Source organism: Myxine glutinosa, chromosome 5 (genome assembly GCF_964187855.1).
Source record: "Myxine glutinosa chromosome 5, kmMyxGlut1.1, whole genome shotgun sequence".
Lineage (NCBI taxonomy): Eukaryota > Metazoa > Chordata > Myxini > Myxiniformes > Myxinidae > Myxine > Myxine glutinosa.
Genome location: NC_136265.1, coordinates 91,460,427 through 91,480,428, shown reverse-complemented (window position 1 = coordinate 91,480,428; position 20,002 = coordinate 91,460,427). Strand labels below are relative to the sequence as shown.

Here is a 20,002-nt window from a genome sequence, read left to right as displayed (position 1 = left end):
TTGGAGCAAAAAGGAAATCAGAACACAAACAAAACCAGAACCACAAGTTCAGGATGAGCACGCGACATTTCCAGGATAGAATCCTTTTGAAGTGGGAAGATGACAATGTGAGAATTTCTTGGCTGTGGAGAACTCAAACTTTATAGGGGATTGGAGATGAAAGGACACTCATCACCAAGTACCATTCTCTATCTCCACACAGAGTGTCGGGGATTACAATCCTGGGTATGTCAACACCATCAGGTTACGAGATAGAATGAGCAGGTATTTGCAAGTTGTCCATGGTGTCCGTAATAACTCACTCATACTTCGTGAAAGACACCATGGCATGTTTAACATTCACTAACTAATGCTAAGAGACAGGACCCCCAGCGTAACCTCCATACGAGAAATGGTGCACATATTGATGTATTTCCTGTATGTAAAAAACCAGGATGGCAGTTTGTAGCTGGGCTGAGATTGAAACAAAGGTGAGATAGCTCAGAGCCGTGTGCACACATCCAGGGTGTCCCAGCAGCCCAAAAGGATGGTGATTGGAGGAAAATGATGATTGCATACCCGGAGAACATCAGTGAGACAGAAAATAATGTGGCTTCGTGTTCAGACACAGACCCTTTTTTTTTTTTTTGTATGCTGAATCGAGGCTCGTGAAAGAGCTAACATTTACTTCACAAACAAATCAACCAGACAAACAAAATATATAAAAAGAGGGAGCGGAAGACAAGATGGGGAGAGAAGGGGAAGCACACAAACACTTGAGAGCAGGGAGATGTGTGGGAGGGAGAGGGCTTGGGGGGAGGAGGCGTGGGAAAGGGGTGGGGGTAGGAGAAGTATAAAACACAAGGATTCCAAGACAGAAGTTGGTATTTCAAAAAAGTGGAATTGGGGTGAAATTAGCAGGGATAGAAAAGATCAAGGTTTTGGATGGGGGAAGATAAGAGATGGTGGTGAACAGCTGTTTTAAAGACCTGGAGGGTGGAGTGGGATTGAAGAGGGTGAGGGAGTTTGTTCCAGAGGCGGGAGAAAAGAGGAATGAAGGAGTGAAGGTGAGCAGAGAGTCTTGATTTTGGGAGTTTAACCATAAGAGGGTTGCAGGCAGATCTTCTGCGACCTGTGGGAATATTTGCGGGACAGAGCCCAGAGAGAGCTGGGGGGGGGAGGGGGGCAAGGCCAGAGAGTAGTCGGTAGAAGACGGAAAGACCACCAACCTGCCTGCGGTGAGTGAGTGAGAGGCCCTTGGAGTTAGCTTCATCGCGGGAGATTCCAATGATTCTGAATGCTTTGGTTTCAACAGCGTGAAGACGAGCTAGGTGTGAGGCAGGAGCACCAGCCCAGAGGGGAGAGCAGTATTCCATTGAGCTGCAGATGAAAGCCTTGTATGTGGTGAGGAGCTCAGGTGTTCCAAGGAAGGACTTCGCACGACGGAGGATGCCCAGTCGGCGACTGGCTTTGGAGGCCAGATTTGAAATGTGGTTTTCCCAGGAAAGATCATGGCAGATCGTGAGACCCAAAACCTTGAGTGACAGAACTTCTTGGAGAGGATTATTCAGAAAGTGGATGGGAGGGTTGTCCAGTCTGTCTTTTCGGAGAGACATCGTAAGAGTGTGAGATTTGTCAGGATTGAAAGACATGTTCCACTTGTTTGCCCAGTCTGTGATTTTGTCCAGGTCTGCCGAGAGTGAGGAGGCTGCAGACTGCCGATCTGAGGGATGAAGAATGGAGCGACAGAGAGTAGAGTCATCAGCAAAGAGATAGAGAGGATTTTCAAGAGAGTCAGAGAGATCATTGATGAAGACCAGAAAAAGAACAGGGCCCAGAACACTGCCTTGGGGAACTCCAGCCTAACAGGAAGGGGAGATGAGAGAAACCCATTCAGGGCCACACGTTGACTACGACTAGAGAGGAAGTCCGCCAGCCATGCATGGAGATTTCCATGGATACCAAAAGAGGAGAGTTTGGTGAGCAGAGCGGGGTGCCAGACCGTATCGAAGGCACGTGATATATCAAGGGAGACAGCTCTAATTTCCTGTTTGGCATTGAGGACCTCCATCCATTGTTGAGAAAGCAGAAGCAGCATGTCCAGAGTAGAGTGACCCGGTCTGAAACCAAATTGATGATCAGAGATCAAGCCATTGGCCTTGGACCAATGAAATATGACCTTGGAGAAACTATAGCAATTCCATCCTTTCCCAAACATCAATTTCCTTACCATTCTTGGGATCATTGCTCATCCCAGGTACGCACAATTACCAAACCACCAACACATGAATGAAAGGCCAACTTTTTAAATAAAGGTATCACGGGATATTCAACAACCATAACCGAAATTAAAATGTGGCAGGAAACTCTGAAATGCACCTCTCCTTGCTGACACAGTACATCAGAGTTACACGTGTTATCAGATTTGTTCCTTCAGTAATCAAACCAAAGACTGGTGATGAATCGTGAACACGACACCAACTAACATATCCTGCGACTCTTGTACACATTTTACTCTTATTTAAATAAACCAGTGTGGACATGGCTGCAAGCCGTCACTTTATTCAAACAGGTATTTTCATGACAATTCAATATCTTGATGAAAATATTTCTCAATTGAAGGGATCTATGTCCCTTTTTGCACTTCTTGGTAAGTCTGCGTTCATAAGTATGTCCTCCACAAAAGAGGGTTCACCATAATTGGGAAATCTTTGGTTGCAGCCAATCACGTGGCTTACCCCATGGGATGCTGGTTTCTTGATAGGGGTTAATGATATCACTCAGTGGAGTTGTGTCAATCATCATCAAACTATAATGGGGATATGGCCGATGTTTCATGTATAGAGGTACATATGTGTATATACGTAGACGAAACTCATTTCCTAAGTTAGAATTGCACATTTCCTGAGTTAAGATTTCACATTTCCTAAGTTGAAAGGAGATTTCATATCAACTGTTATGATGGATTCCATGACCTCTGAAGAGTGGAAGCGGCTGTGGTGTCATTTGAAGAGAACGATAGCGGAGGACCACACTCCTGAGAAAGACTAACAAGGCACCATCAGGTTTTCAAGAAGGGAGACAAGTTTGAAAGTTCATTCTTGAGGTTGGACAGATGTAATTTTCTGCGTATTCCTGAGAGTGGAACCCAATAAAAAGCATTTCACACAATGTACATTTCCACGGGTGTTTTCCATTGTGAATTTTTAAATCTATTTCGATGTCGCACAAATAAGTGGATGATTTGCTCAAACTGTGCATTTGTATGAATGTTCTTGTTGGTTATTATCTCCATAATTTGGGTTTGAGAAGGGAGAACAGAGCCTTCCCAGGTCTCAAAGTGTCCACCTCCACGTGTGTGTGTGCATACGTGTGTGTGTGTGTGTGTGTGTGTGTGTGTGTGTGTGTGTGTGTGTGTGTGTGTGTGTGTGTGTGTGTGTGTGTGTACATGTGTGTGCCTGTATATACATGTATGTTTGTATGTAAGTAGTTGTTGGTTGTTGCTATCTCCACATGTTGGTGGGCTTCAAGAGATGGAGCAGAAACCAAACAGTTCTCAAAGTATGCACCTCCATTGTGTTTGTGTGCTTATGTGGTATTTGTGTGTCTAATATGTAAAATATTGTAACGGTTTTGAGAAGTGGATAACGAATTTGAGAAGTGTAACGGTTTTTGAGAGGTGTAACAATTTTGGAGGAAGTGTAACGAATGTAAAAAGTATGGTTTTGTTATGTGTAACACCCTCGTAATGTAAATAATGGTCGCAGCCGTCCTCCTAGTTAATTCCATGAAACTTACACGCAGGCCACGATATATCTTTTTAAATAGTGTATTTCCTTATTCTATGTAGGCTAAATATGTGTTTCCCACTAGATTGACTTTGCATTGTATCAAACAAAATAGGCGTAGGCCCTTGCAATTTCCCCAAACATCTCCGCTCTCCAACGTTCCTTTTAAAAAGGGGTGCGAGTGGTGTTCAATCCCGCAAGCCGCCATTGCCCATGTGCTAACCTCGGAGAAGAAAGGCGTGTCTCCACCTCGTCATAGAGGGGAGGAGTGAGCCAACCCCACTTGGCCAACCAGCACCGCGGTTAGCGACCCGGTAGGCGTGCCCTCGCAGCCGGCGGCTTGATTCCGCCCGGAGTGATTCCGCCCGGACGGGAAGGGACTGCTTCAACAGATGACCTGGGAGATGAGCGAAGAGGCGACACCGAAAGGAGCGGTGAGCGGTGAGATGCGAGACGCTCCAAGCCAAAGAGGAGAGGTACTCGGAGAGGAAACCAGCTTTGGAGAGACGCGCTGAAAGGAGGGAGACGGCTCCACCAGAAGGAGAGGAGCAGGTGTGCCGAGCCAGCGCGTGATGTCTACAGCAGCGGATACGCGACGGAGGGTTTTCCCGCCAAAAGCGCGAGGAATTGAGAGCTGCTGCCTCCGACCCTGCCTCCCCCCTCCAGCAATCCACCTCAAGCCCTACCTGCCTGCAATATCCCCCGAGTAAGTGTGAACGTCGTCTGTCCTACTCGTTGTCTTGGGGTTAAGTAAAATGAATAGTATAAGCTAACGATGCACTGTGTGACTGCTTTTTCCATCCATTGCTTGTAAATAATTTTGGTCGTTCTTTCTTTTTGCTTGTGTGTGTATAATAAATCTGTTCTTCCTCCGTACTCTGTCTTCTTCTCTTTTCCTTCTCTTTCGGTCGCTTTAGAGGTTTCCCGATTGAATATCTGCGGTGCGATCTGGTCAACGTCGGGTGGAATCGGGTTCTAATCGGGGAGTAACTGTTCGGACGCGGTAATACCAACCGCTCGGTAAAATAACATCTTTAACCGCGTCTGTAACAATATATATATATATATATACCAACCCCATCCCCACTTTTTAGGCTTATCCCCCTTTTCTAGACTCGTGCTGCACCCTGCGGCTAATGCTCATGTGCCCCAATCTCTCATTGTGTATTCCCATGTGCATTTTAAGGGTGGATAGATGAATGAGAGACTTTCCACAAATTGTGCGTTTCTCCAGGCGTTCTCCATTTTCAATTGTCATGTGCATTATATTTAAGGGGAGGAGACTCGTTAAAAAATTTTTTCCAGTAATTGTGCACATACATACATGCATACAGGTGTTCTCCCGTTCGTTGTCATCTCCATTTGCGGGTTTTAGAAGGTGAGGAAGTTCTCTCAGAACTCAAAATGTCCCCCTCCTTTTTCGGTAAAGGATCGTTATTCAGGAACGTCCATTGTGAATCATCATGTGCCTTTTAAGGTGAGATGACTGATTAAAAGAATTTCCACAAATTGTGCATTTGAATTGGCGTTCACCATTGTGAATTCTCATGTGTTTTTTAAGGGTGGATGATCGATTAAAAGACTTTCCACAACTTGAGCAACTGTATGGGCGTTCATCATTGTGAATCATCATGTGTTGTTTAAGGGTGGATGATTGATTAAAAGAATTTCCACAACTTGTGCATTTGTATGGGCGTTCACCACTGTGAATTGTCATGTGTGATTTAAGGGTGGATGGCCGTATAAAAGATTTTCCACAACTTGTGCATTGGTATGGGCGTTCACCACTGTGAATTGTCATGTGTGATTTAAGGGTGGATGGCCGTATAAAAGATTTTCCACAACTTGTACATTTGTATGGGCGTTCACCACTGTGAATTGTCATGTGTGATTTAAGGGTGGTTGACAGATTAAAAGATTTTCCACAACTTGTACATTTGTATGGGCGTTCACCACTGTGAATTGTCAAGTGTGATTTAAGGCCGGATGGCCGTTTAAAAGATTTTCCACAACTTGTGCATTTGTATGGGCGTTCACTACTGTGAATTGTCATGTGTTGTTTAAGGCCGGGTGGCCGTTTAAAAGATTTTCCACAACTTGTGCATGTGGACGGGCATTCACCACTGTGAACTCTCATGTGTATTTTCAATTTGTCTGGGCGACGGAAAGATTTTCCACAATTTGTGCATTTGTATTGATGTTCAGATTTCTTTCTTTGGTGAGCGTTGTGAAAATTATTCTGTGCAAACATCTCCACATTCATTTTGTCTTGCTTGTAAAAATTCCTCTTGTTTGTTGCATCTGGTGATGTTGCAGTTGGTGCAGTCTCCCGTGTAGATTCAGTGGATTCACCTGTAAATACAACATCACATGATCTGTAAAAAAAATAAGATTCACATGACCAGACAAATGTGCCGAAACATGTACATCGTATTTGTTCCACTGCAGAAAACTAAAAATATATATATTGTTGTGTATATACAGTAATGTGCAAAAGTTTGGGTTTCCATGATAAATCATACTTTAGGTATCAGAGTTTTGAGTATGCACATGATCTATGACCAATTTGTGTTGAAATATTAAACTTATGACATCATCGGTCACATGGTTTGGCAGCCATATTTGATTTAACCTAAAACTTGAAAAAAACATCTTCGCCCAAAGCACCAAATCGATTGACTCAAAGCTTTACGTGATTCATTGACTCGGCATGGTGATTGAAAGTTTATCATGAAAACAACATTGGTCACATGGTGTGGCAGCCATATTGGATTGAAGGAAAAGATTAAACAATTATATTGTTACGGACGCGGTATAGATGTTACTTTGGGCCGAGCGGATGGTCCACCGCGACCGTTACAGGATCCCCGATTGGCCCGACTCCCCCAACGTTGACCAGATCGCACCACAGTTATTCAATTTGGAAACCTCTAAAGCGACCGAAAGAGAAGGAAGAGAGAAGAAGACAGAGTACGGAGGAATAACAGGATTTATTATACATACAAGCAAAAAGAAGGAGCGATCAAAGTTATTTACAAGCAATGGATGGAAGAAGCAGTCACACAGTGAATCGTTAGCTTATACTAGTCAATTTACTTAACCCCAGGACAACGATTAGGACAGACGACGTTCACACTTACACGGGGGATATTGCAGGCAGGTATGGCTTGAGGATGGATGGTTGTTTTGGGAGGCAATGGAGGGTCCAGCGTGGATTGCTGTCTGGCGCGTCCTTTTCGTGGCCTGCGGCCCCTTAGCTGCCCCCTTAGCTGCAGCGCAGCTGGTCGCACGATGGCTCGCACACACCTGCTCGTTCAGGCGTCTTCCTTCTCCCCAGCAACAACGAGCGACAGCAAGCAAGAGGACGGGGTCAGAGCAAGAGCACGGGGGCAGAGCAAGAGCAAGAGGAGCAAGAGGGTGGAGTGCGTCCCGCGGCGACTTATATTGGTTTCTTCAGCGAACCTTCGCGCACTTTCTCGGGGGTTCCCGCTCCGCCCTCTCTTAGCCAAACCCCTTGTTCTGGGTTGGATGAGCGGGGCCGCCTTACTCCTCCCTCATATGACGAGGGGGGCGACCCGTCTTCTCTAGCCACTCCCCTTGTTCGTAATGGCCGCAAATGGCGAAAACCGGTCAGCAGCTGCAGGTACTGCGCCGTCACGTTGCACAGCAGTTCAGTACTGCAATAAACGTTTGCTGTGAAAGCTCAAGTGGGGGAATCCCTGGCACTTGAGCTGCCATGGATCATCGGAGGGGCCTACGCTTTATTTCGTTTGATGCAATGCAGAGTCAATCTCGTGGGAAACACATATTTAGCCTACATAGAATAAGGAAATAAACTATTTAAAAAGATATATCGTGGCCTGTGTGTAAGTTTCATGGAATTAACTAGGAGGACGGCTGCGACCATTATTTACATTACGAGGGTGTTACACACAACAAAACCATACTTTTCACATTCGTTACACTTCCTCCAAAATTGTTACACTTCTCAAAACCGTTACACTTCTCAAATTCGTTACACTGCACCCTCCTTTCTTCAGGCCCGTCCTCGGGCCCACAAAACTTTAACTTAGTGTGACATGTAGGTGTAATTCCCTCTACAATTAACCTGACCCTGAGTGTGACAATCTTAAAACACAAATAAGTATGTCCCCCTATTGCATTGCACCCTGTCTAACAGACTCAAGCCCACAGCTAACCGAATTACGGAATTGTTCTCAAACTATACATTTACGGTGGGGAGCATTATTTACAGTGACGTTATTTCTTATTTACAACGCAACCCAGGACCTGTGTTTTTTTTTTCTTTTTAGGGAACAAGAAAAAGAAATTCCTGTTGGGAGGGAGGAGACAACACGCATTGCATCGATGCACCAGTACCAATACCACCAAAGCACCCAAAAGCACCACCAATCACCACAAAAGCACCACAAAAGCACCAAAAGCACCACTCGATGCACAGTCACCACTGTTCATAATAAACACAACAAAGCAACTGGTGGTGGTCTTCTCTTTCTCTGCTGGGCCGATGTTCTTCCCGACGTCTTCTGGCTTCATGCGGCCTACTTGGAAATAATAAAAAGCACAACTTGTGTTCATTTTTATTTAGGGCCGCAGGGGCCAACTAAGGGTGGTCCACCTGTTTGGCATAGGTGCCGCCTTACCGAGGTCCGCAAGCAAGATTCCCTGGCCACTATGGCCGGTCTCCAACAGAGGTGCCCTGCCCCAGAACCTGGGGTCCATCAAGTGGTACTTGGCCGCAGAACAGCGGTCCATAAAGTGGTACATCAACGCAATGCATGCTGGTTCTGAGAATCTCGTGCGCACAATGGCCATCTCACGCACGCTCCCCTCGGCACCCAATGGCGCACAGGTCCTCAAGTGGGAGACAAAAGGGGGGAAGACAAATGAGCGAGGGGTAAGGTCACAAGGGTACACGTCAATAAAGGCAATGCAGGGTCAAGTGCGTACGGAGAGCGAAGTGAGAAAAACTCGTCCCTACCGTACGTCACCCCCCCTGTCACCTACACTACCCTTGCCCTTACCCCATATTTACAAGAATTTACACCTTTACAAATTCGTCACTACGTCTTGTCTTCCCCATCTTTCCCTTCTACACCAAATTCGTCTCCAATCCCTCTACTTCAAAATTTGCCATCACCAATTCATCATCAATCCTCATAAGGAGGGAGAGATGGAATTACGCACAATGTCACACCCACGTCATGATGCGTCTCACAATCCAAAACATTTGCATTAATGAAAAATAATAAAACATGGCATGGTGTGGAGTACCTCATCTCAGGTGAGTGGATGCAGATGATGCGAGGAGACTCCAATCCTAACTATCCTCTAAATGACCTTAACACTCTTTACACTACCCGGGGTCTTTCCCTGCCAATCCATTGGCCACTTACACTATGGGTTCTAACAACCAATTCCCATTGACCAAACTGTGGTGCTTCTCAATTTGAGGTCTCACTCCCCCGATTCATCTCCCGGTGCCCTTGCACAATTTCTGGGCTGTGACGTGTAGCTCTCCCAGCAGGTCTACCCACCTGCACACCTCCACCACTGTAGTTGCCACCCGAGCTTACCTAGCTCCTCACCCTAACCTAACTAACTGGGGAAGACCCCTCCTGGCTCTGTCACCCCACTCGGTGCCCTCTGGCACTGGGCTACCCGGGTCCGTCCTCCGGATCCTCGGGCCCCATCCACAACAACTACTACCGGCTCCCAGAGCCCACCTGCGGCCTCACCTGGCCGACATCCTCACAGTGGTGGAGTGCCCAAACCAACTACACACACTAACAGGCTACACGCCCAGCCATTTCCACAACACTAATGCACCCATCCAATCACCATTCTTCCACCCGCACCACAGATGCCAATATCCAACCACAATTTACCTATACCCTCTACCTAACACTTACTCTACCTGCCCCGGGTATCCGTGATGGGGGTCCACTCTTCCCCCCTTCACACCTTCGCACCATCCACTCCACTCCACAATTTCCACCATACTCACTCCAAGACCATCCATTCCAATACTCCATACCATTTATTCCATTCACCTGTTCTCCATTCACCTGTCGTTGCACACCTGTGCAATCATACCTGGTGCCACCTGCACCCTCCTTTCTTCCTGGACCATTTGGTCATCACAATACACATCACCATCACTCACTCATACACTGCTCCATCCACCTGTCCAGTTGCACACCTGTGCAATCACACCTGTTCAATCACACCTGTTCAATCCTCACACGGCATCATCTAAACTACCTGTTGCCCTGCTAACCTAGTGCTCCCCGTCTTCCCTTTAAACTAAGCACATACCACGTCATTATCATCCACTCTAATCTACCTGCGTCCCCACTCCAGGTATCATTGTCACTAACTAATCTTAACGTTACCTAATGTCATCTTCTAGGGCCCTACACACAATATCCTAACCCACCCGGGCTAGTTTTCACTGCCATCAACCCCATAAACTAGTGCTCCTTTGCCCCCCCCCCCCCCCCCGTCTGTGAGGGATGACAGAGTTGCCATCCCACCACGTCGGGGAGGTCCTACTATCAATTTGGCACACCAAATTTCAGCCAATCAAAAATTTTGCCAATCATCTGCCAATCACTCACTGTACCATCATCAAATTTTGCTTTTTTTTTTCTAATTTCGGGGCCAAAACACTATCCTCATCACCCGTCTACTTATTAGATCCTCTCGGTGCGCCAATTCACTTCCACAGCCCGGCTTCGTACAGCCGAGCAATGAACGCGGGTTCTTTGGTGCCGGCGGCTGGATGCGTCCGGCACTCGGTGCAGGGACGGGGGCTTACCCGTGCCGAGATCCCACGCACCACCTCGGCGCGGAGCCATCCAATTGCCCAATCTCGACCTGCCGGAACGTCTCAATAAAAAGTGGTCGCCATGACGACCCTTCCTATCGAGCTGCCCGCTCCGCCTAGTGGAGCACGGACGCGGCTGTTCCAAGCGAGGCCCAGCGTGGATCGCGTACGGCGGTCCTTTCGAACCCGCCGTGGCTCGGATCCCCGCTGGTTCTCGCGGCACGCGAAGCCCGGCACGCACCGAGGGCCCGATTCGGCTAAAAGTCGCTCTAACCGCTAACCCGGTTACCGTCGATGCCTCACCTGCATGCTTACACGCATACGCTACCCCTTTCTTGCTCATACCTCCAGCTGTTCCCATGCTCCTCGTACCTTTCCTTACACACCTCGGTACACTCATTCCGCTCACAGACTTGGTCACACACCTGACCACCGAACACATTGGCACACATTCGTCGCTCGCACACCTCACCAACACACCTCTTCGCGCCCCTTCCTCGGTCACCTCCTCTGTGACAATTACAGGTGTGCTCTCACTCGCACACCCAACCACGTGCCTCACGACCAACTCAAGTGTGCATCCCCACACACGCTCTACAATTCCAGGTGTGCATCCTTCCATGCCAGGTGTACATCCTCGCTCACCTGTCACAACCAACTCACGCTCCGTGTCACTCTCACTACTTTCACCTCCACTCTCGGTCGCGCACTCACCCTTACTCTCGACAGCGCACTCTTTCCTCATGCACCTGTCTGTTACACACCTTTCTCGCGCACACTCTTGCGCACACTCTCCCATTACACCCTCTGTAACACTCACCACAGGCGTGCATTCCCCCTTACTCTTGACAGCGCACTCTTTCCCCATGCACCTGTCCGTTACACCCCTTTCTCGCGCATCCTCTTGCGCACACTCTTTCATTACTTCCTCCGTAACACTTACCACACCGCGCTTCCATGTACCCCTCGCACACGCGCTACGGCCGACTCACTCTCGACAGCACACTCACTGGTCGGCGCGCACTTTTTCCTCACACACCCCATGGTCGGACATTCTCGCACACCTCTTTTTTCGCACACCTGACCTGTCGCACACTTCACCAACGGCCTTTCACGAACACCCGGATTCAACCCAATCCCCAAGCCGACTGAATCTCCCCTCACATCATATACATTGCCACTCACCTCCGTACCTCGTCGTTGCACCTCCTCTGCCACCTGCAAACTTTTTATTTGGTTGGTGAGCACCTCATCATGATTTGAACACAGACCTTGTACATATTCCATTACTTCCCCCTTTATCTCCCTCTTAGTTTCTGTCCGTCCCTTCTTAATTTCACTCACCTCTTCTTCCACTTCCTCTAATTTTTGCTTCACCTCTTTTATTTCCCGGTGCGTCTCCTCAAGTTCGTCCTCTAAGGCTACCGTGACCGTCTCTATGTGCATCCTCACCTGCCGGTCCTTTTTCTCCATTACCTCTGTCACCTCGTCCAACCTCATTGTCAGTCCCTCACGTACCATCTGACATTGCCTCTGTGTCGCTATTAAGTCATTTTTAATTTCTTTTTGTGTCGCCTTTAACCCTCCTAGTACTGCAGTGTTCCTTTGAACCTGCTCCACTAACTCCGCTTGTCCCTCTGTCAGCTGTTCCACCTCCTCCGTCAGATCTTCTATTCCCCCTTGTAACCTCGCCGTATTATTTCTCACCTCTTTCTCCATACGCTTCTCACCTCGCTTTACCTCCTCGCGTAGCCCCGAAACCTCCTCACTTACACCTCGTCGTATCCCCTCTTTCATCTCCTCCATCTCTTTTGTAGATGCCACCCTCATCTGTCCCAATTCATCCCTCTGAGCATCCAGTTTACTTTCTAACCCGATTTTCACCTCCTCTATCTGGTTCCCCATTCGTTTGATTTCCCTGGCAGATTGTTCCCCTATTTCCCGCAATTTGTCCTCCATCCTATTTTCTAACCCCATTAACCCATTTTTCACCTCTTTTATCCCGTTGTCTAACCCCTCAAAATTATTGTCTAACTTCCCAAATTTCTTGTCTAACCCCTCACCGGTACCCCTCGCTTCGTCCCTCATTACCCACAATTGCTCACCCTGAGCATCCATCCGGTTCCCCATTCTGTTTTCCATCCCTTTGAAATTATCGTCTGTTTTTACCATAAAGGCCATAATCTGTTTCATAAACAGGTTCCAATTCATTGGCATCTCGGGTTCGGCTACCGCGACCATGGGCGTGGCTAAATTTGGTGCCGCAACAACCATGTGCGCGAGGACGCCATCTTGTGCGCCCGAAACCTCGTGCGCGAGTGCGCCATTTTGTGCGTCTGATACCCCCTCAACCACATCCTCCATATACATTTCCCCGAGGTCCTGGGTTACCCCAAACCCGTCTATCTCCCCCACCGACATCCGATCGCCTTGATTGTCCATGGCGCGATCTCAAAATTCGGGTTTTATAAAACAAAATTTCGGCAGCACGTAATTTTGACCAAAATTTTTTTTCCTACACGTTTTAAAAATTTGGTTCGGGCCTCGAATCCCACTCCTCGACACCAATTGTTACGGACGCGGTTTAGATGTTACTTTGGGCCGAGCGGATGGTCCACCGCGACCGTTACAGGATCCCCGATTGGCCCGACTCCCCCAACGTTGACCAGATCGCACCACAGATATTCAATTTGGAAACCTCTAAAGCGACCGAAAGAGAAGGAAGAGAGAAGAAGACAGAGTACGGAGGAATAACAGGATTTATTATACACACAAGCAAAAAGAAGGAGCGATCAAAGTTATTTACAAGCAATGGATGGAAGAAGCAGTCACACAGTGAATCGTTAGCTTATCTATCTATAATTCCAGTAATCTCTGTGTGTCTGTGTGTCTGTGTGTTTGTTTGTTTGTCTGTGACCGCTGTTTCTCGACAACCACGGGTCCGATATACTTGAAACTTGCCAGGTATATTGCTGGGGACCCGAGGATGTGCCTTTTCAAGGTTTCATATTAATCGGAGAAGTAGTTACCGAGCTATGTCCAAAAAACGATTCAACCAATCAGAGAGCTATCATGTGTGCCGAACGTGGCGAACAGACTCTGCCTCGGACGGCACATTTGAGAGCGTATTCATTTATTTCACGTTGGCAAACTATGTTGCCGCTATGTTGGCGTTAAACTATGTTTTAAAACTAATTAAAACTAATTTGCGATTCTTTCGCTTTCCTGTGCGTTTGTGCACGCTATGGCGATTTCTTTACCAAACTCCGCAAGCCGTTCGCTTTGGACCAAACCATTTCATGTAAATAGAGGGGGGGGGATTGTCACCGTACTCGCAAGCCGTTCGCTTTGGACCAAACCATTTCATGTAAATAGAGGGGGGGGATTGTCACCGTACTCGCAAGCCGTTCGCTTTGGACCAAACCATTTCATGTAAATAGAGGGGGGGGATTGTCACCGTACTCGCAAGCCGTTCGCTTTGGCTTTGCGAATGGACCAAACCATTTCATGTAAATAGAGGGGGGGGATATAATTTTAGATATATATATAGTACGGGCATGCCCTAGTACTAGTCAATTTACTTAACCCCAGGACAACAATTAGGACAGACGACGTTCACACTTACACGGGGGATATTGCAGGCAGGTATGGATAGGGATGGATGGTTGTTTTGGGAGGCAATGGAGGGTTCAGCGTGGATTGCTGCCTGGCGCGTCCTTTTCGTGGCCTGCGGCCCCTTAGCTGCCCCCTTAGCTGCAGCGCAGCTGGTCGCACGATGGCTCGCACACACCTGCTCGTTCAGGCGTCTTCCTTCTCCCCAGCAACAACGAGCGACAGCAAGCAAGAGGACGGGGTCAGAGCAAGAGCACGGGGGCAGAGCAAGAGCAAGAGGAGCAAGAGGGTGGAGTGCGTCCCGCGGCGACTTATATTGGTTTCCTCACCGAACCTTCGCGCACTTTCTCGGGGGTTCCCGCTCCGCCCTCTCTTAGCCAAACCCCTTGTTCTGGGTTGGATGAGCGGGGCCGCCTTACTCCTCCCCCCTATGACGAGGGGGGCGACCTGTCTTCTCTAGCCACTCCCCTTTTTCGTAATGGCCGCAAATGGCGAAAACCGGTCAGCAGCTGCAGGTACTGCGCCGTCACGTTGCACAGCAGTTCAGTACTGCAATAAACGTTTGCTGTGAAAGCTCAAGTGGGGGAATCCCTGGCACTTGAGCTGCCATGGATCATCGGAGGGGTCTACGCTTTATTTCGTTTGATGCAATGCAGAGTCAATCTAGTGGGAAACACATATTTAGCCGACATAGAATAAGGAAATAAACTATTTAAAAAGATATATCGTGGCCTGTGTGTAAGTTTCATGGAATTAACTGGGACGGCTGCGACCATTATTTACATTACGAGGGTGTTACACACAACAAAACCATACTTTTCACATTCGTTACACTTCCTCCAAAATTGTTACACTTCTCAAAACCGTTACACTTCTCAAATTCGTTACAATATCTTTGAAACAGCTTGCACTATTGATGCAAAATTTTACAAATATCATCGAACACCATTGTTGCATTTAATTTGAAAATGATGACATCGTCAGTGATGTGGTTTGGCAGCCATCTTGGATAGAAAAACAAACCTTATCCGATAAACATGAAAATTCACAAAAGCATGATACGCCACCTATACATATGCAGAGTGTACATTTTTTGAGGTCATGTTACGTGGTATGGCAGCAATACTAGATTGAAAGCCGATACACAACAACAACAACAACAACAACAACAACAACAACAACAGGCATTTTAAGGCCATTTTCCCTGCAAGAGCGGGGGTTAGCCTTGCGGGCCCCCTGACAGTCTTCTCCATTTTGCCCTATTTTCTGCATCTCCCCTTGTTAACCCCCTTGCCCGCATTTCTTCTTCCACCACCTTTAGCCAAGTCTTACTCGGTCTTCCCCGTCCTCCACTTCCTTCCACATTCATTTCCATCATTCTTCTCAACCAGTCACTTTCATCCTTGCTCAACACATGACCAAACCATCTCAACCTGTTTCTCTTCACAGCATCCATCACAGGCTCTATTCCAATCATCTTTCACAATTAATCATACTAGGGCATGCCCGTACTATATCTATATCTAAAATTATATCCCCCCCCTCTATTTACATGAAATGGTTTGGTCCAAAGCGAACGGCTTGCGAGTGGTGACAATCCCCCCCCTCTATTTACATGCAATGGTTTGGTCCAAAGCGAACGGCTTCCGGAGTTTGGTAAAGAAATCGCCATCGCGTGCACAAACGCGCAGGAAAGCGAATGAATCGCAAATTCGTTTTTATTAGTTGTAAAACATAGTTTAACGCCAACATAGTTTGCAAACGTGAAATAAATGAATACGCTCTCAAATGTGCCATCCGAGGCAGAGTGTGCCCGCCACGTTCGGCACACGCGATCGTTCGCTGCTCTCTGATTGGTTGAATCGTTTTTTGGACATAGCTCGGTAAGTAATTGTCCGATTAATATGAAACCTTGAAAAGGCACATCCTCGGGTCCCCAGCAATATACCTGGCAAGTTAAAAGTATATCGGACCCGTGGTTGTCGAGAAACAGCGGTCACAGACAAACGTACAGACGTACAGACAGACAGACAGAGATTACTGGAATTATAGATAGATGTCTTCCTCTCTCTCAACGATACTCCAGACATGCACCGAACCATTCGCATTTCCACCCTTTCCAGCCTTCGTTGTTGCTCTACGTTCATTACACATGTCTCGCTCCCATAAATCATAACACTTCTCACACATGCAGCATACACCTTTCCCTTCAGCTTCAACGACACTCCCCTCCTCGTCAGCACGCCACTCAGTTCCCGAAACTTCTTCCATGCACATCTCACTCGAGCAGCCGTTGCCGAGTCTGATCCACCTTCTCCATTCAACACGTCTCCTTGGTAACAAAATGTTTTCACACCTTCCAGCTTCACGCCGTCGCCAAGATCCAACTCAACATTTCCTCCATCTGCAACTCCCTCTGTGCACACCTTACACTTGAATGTAGCTGCCACACTGGTTAATGACCCTCTCAGACCACTACATTTTTGATGAACCCACTCTGCGCACATTGTACATTGAATGGAGTTCACTCCGACACCCTCCCTGCACACCGCACATGGCCATTTCCCAGTTCTTTCCACCTCACCACTTGCTTTACCATTTCCCATCACCCCCATCACCTTCATTTTTCCGATAATCACCTTCAGACCTTTTGTCTCCATACATTCCTTCCACTTGTTCATCTTCTCCTTCAGTCCATCCATACTTTCCGCAATCAACACCAGACCATCTGCATACAACAACTCCCATGGTAAACCCTCCTTTACATTCCGAGCCAGCACCTCCATCACAGCTACAAATAGTAGTGGACTTAGTACTGACCCCTTATGCACTCCCACCTTCACCTCAAACTCACCACTGTTCCCGTCCTTCGTCCTTACAGCTCTGCGCGCTCTTTCGTACATTGCCATCACTACTCTGATCAACCATTCCTCCACTCTTAACTTCCTCAATGCCCATGTCACCACTTCGTGTGGAATCCTATCAAATGCTTTCTCCAGATCAACAAACCCAAGAAACCACTTCTTCCTCTTCAGCATGTACTTCAGCAACTGCCTTGCAATAAAAAGTGTGTCTTCTTGTGTCCTTCCTCTTCCTTGCATAAATCCAAACTGCATTTCGTCAATCTTCACTTTCTTCCTTATCCTCCTCTCCAACAACCCTTTCCAATACCTTCATTCCATGCTCCAATAACTTTATCGCTCGAGACGAGCGACAGTCCAGAGGGTCACCTTTCCCCTTGTATAGAGGGACGAGGGTACTCAGTTCCCAATTCACTGGAATGCGGCCTTTACTTCTTTCACCACCAGATTGCAGATCTCTGTCATTCTCTTCACACCCCAACTTCCTGCTGCCTTCAACATATCTCCCACAACTCCCGTCGGCCCTCCCGCTTTTCTGCTCTTCATTGCTTTAATCGCTTCCTCAACTTCCTTCTCAGTTATCTTCTCTGTCGGTCCTAAAACTGGGTTACTCTCTATGTTGCCGTCCCATTTATTCTCTGCATTCAACAGCATTTCCATGTATCTCTGCCATCTTCCTTTAATTCCATCTGGGTCCACAACGATTTGTCCCACTTCATCCTTCAAGCTACTCACCTCCATCACATCACACCTCTCTTTCGCTATCTGCTTTGCAATCCTGAATACCGCTCTCTGACCCTCTTCCGAATCCAAGCGTTCTCCGAACATTTTCCTGCATACCTCCTGCGCCTTTGCTACCTCTTTCTTTGCAGCCTTCTTGGCTGCCTTATAACTTTCATGCTCTGCTTTTTCTGCCCCCGTACCCTTCGTCTTCTGCCACTCCTTGAACTTCTTCCTCTTCTCGTCAATCCTCTTTCCAACTTCATCATCACACCACCATGTTTCCGAGTGCCTCGGTGGTCCTTTTGTCCATCCACATACCTCACCAACGGCTCCCAACAGACTATCTTTCATTGACATCCAACCACTTTCAAGCTCAACCACATCAACCTCTCTTTTAATGCTTCCCTCACCGTCACCTCTTTCAACCTCCACACCTTTATTCTCGGTTGGTACTTCACCCGCCGAGCTCTCCTCACACCTTTCACCCTTAAATCGCATACAACCAAGTGGTGCTGCGAAACAGCCTCCTCCCCCGGGATCACCTTTGTGTCCCGGAGGTGCCCCCTATCTCGCCAACGCACCATTAGGCAGTCAACGGTTGTCGTCGACCCACCTGACGTGTATGTAACAAGCTTATTATCCTCTTTCTGGAACTGAGTATTACAAATCAACAAACCAGCTCCATCAGCAAAATCCAAAATCCTTTCACCTTCTCCATTCCTCACACCATATCCATAACCCCCATGAACTCCCTCAAAACCATCTAGACTCCTTCCCACATGTCCATTTTGGTCTCCGCCTACCACAACAACTTCCTCATCTTTCACGTTTTCCATCAGCTTCTCTATTGCACACCAGAACTTGTCCTTCTATTCATCGCTCCGACCGACCTGCGGAGCATACCCCGAGATGACGTTAACCAAGAGCTTTCCTATCATCATTTTCACCATCATCAACCTTTCACTCACTCTAGTCACACTCACCACACTGTCTACAAACCCCTCAGAAAACAGGACACCAACACCATTCACGCCCTCCAGGCACCCTTGCCACACAAACTTGTATTTCGGTCCCTGCCTACCCTTCACCATTCTCACACCATTTCCCTTCCATCTCGTCTCCTGCACACAACATATGTCCACTCTTCTTCTGACCAATACTTCCACCACTTCTCCTGATCTCCCTGCCATTGTCCCTACATTCCATGTCCCAAACCTCAGAAACCGATATCCACGTGGGGCATCAGACGTTTCGTCATCATAAATGGAGTGATTTCTACCCTTGCTTCGATCGGGTTCCCCACCTCGATTTTTGACGAGAGGGAGTGAGGTCCCTCACGGGGTACTTCGAGCTGTACCCTGCCCATATGTAGTTGTAATTGTCATGGTTCCCTTTTGGAGGCAATATTTTATGTCCGGATGCCCTTCCTGACACCAATTTTTTTTTTTTTTTTTTTTTTGTATACAAGATCGAGGCTCGTGAAAGAGCGAACATTAATCACACAGAAAGACAAACAGACACACAAAACAAATAACATCGGGAGCGGTAGACAAGATGGGGAGAGAGGGGGAAGGACACAAACACAACATTTGAGAGCAGGGACCGAGAGACATGGAGACATCGAGAGAACTGTGGGAGGGAGAGAGCTTTGGGGGGGAGGCATGGGAAGGGGGGGGGGGGGGATAGGTATAAAACATATGGACAATGCCAAGACTTCCAGGAAAGAAGTTGGAATTTCAAACAAGGTGGATCTGGGGTGAATTAGTGGGGGTAGAAAAGATCAAGGTTTTGGATGGGGGAAGATAAGAGATGGTGGTGAACAGCTGTTTTGAAGACCTGGAGGGAGGAGTGTGATTGAAGTGAGTGTGGGAGTTTGTTCCAGAGGCGGGAGAAAAGAGGAATGAAAGAGTGAAGGTGAGCAGAGAGCCGAGATTTCGGCAGTTTAACCATCAGAGGGTGGCTGGCAGATCTTATGCGACCTGTAGGAATATTTGGGGGACAGAGCACAGAGAGAGCTGGGGGAGCAAGGCCGGAGAGGAGTCGGTAGAAGACAGAAAGACCACCTACCTGCCTGTGGTGAGTGAGTGAAAGGCCCTCAGAGATAGCTTCATCGCGGGAGATTCCAATGATTCTGAAAGCTTTGGATTCAACAGCGTGAAGCCGAGCCAGGTGTGAGGCAGGAGCACCAG

At 47.6% G+C, this 20,002-nt stretch overlaps 1 protein-coding gene across 1 annotated transcript in view; it reads right to left on the bottom strand.

Moving 5' to 3' along the window:
* Window positions 1–5,083: 5,083 nt before the first annotated feature.
* The window catches only part of LOC144891973 (uncharacterized), a 96,310-nt gene continuing 81,391 nt past the window's right edge, over window positions 5,084–20,002 (bottom strand). The window contains exon 2 of the mRNA XM_078777092.1: window positions 5,084–6,119. Coding sequence (XP_078633218.1) covers window positions 5,206–6,119 — 914 coding nt within the window. The 3' untranslated portion in view covers window positions 5,084–5,205. The remainder of the gene's footprint in view (window positions 6,120–20,002) is intronic.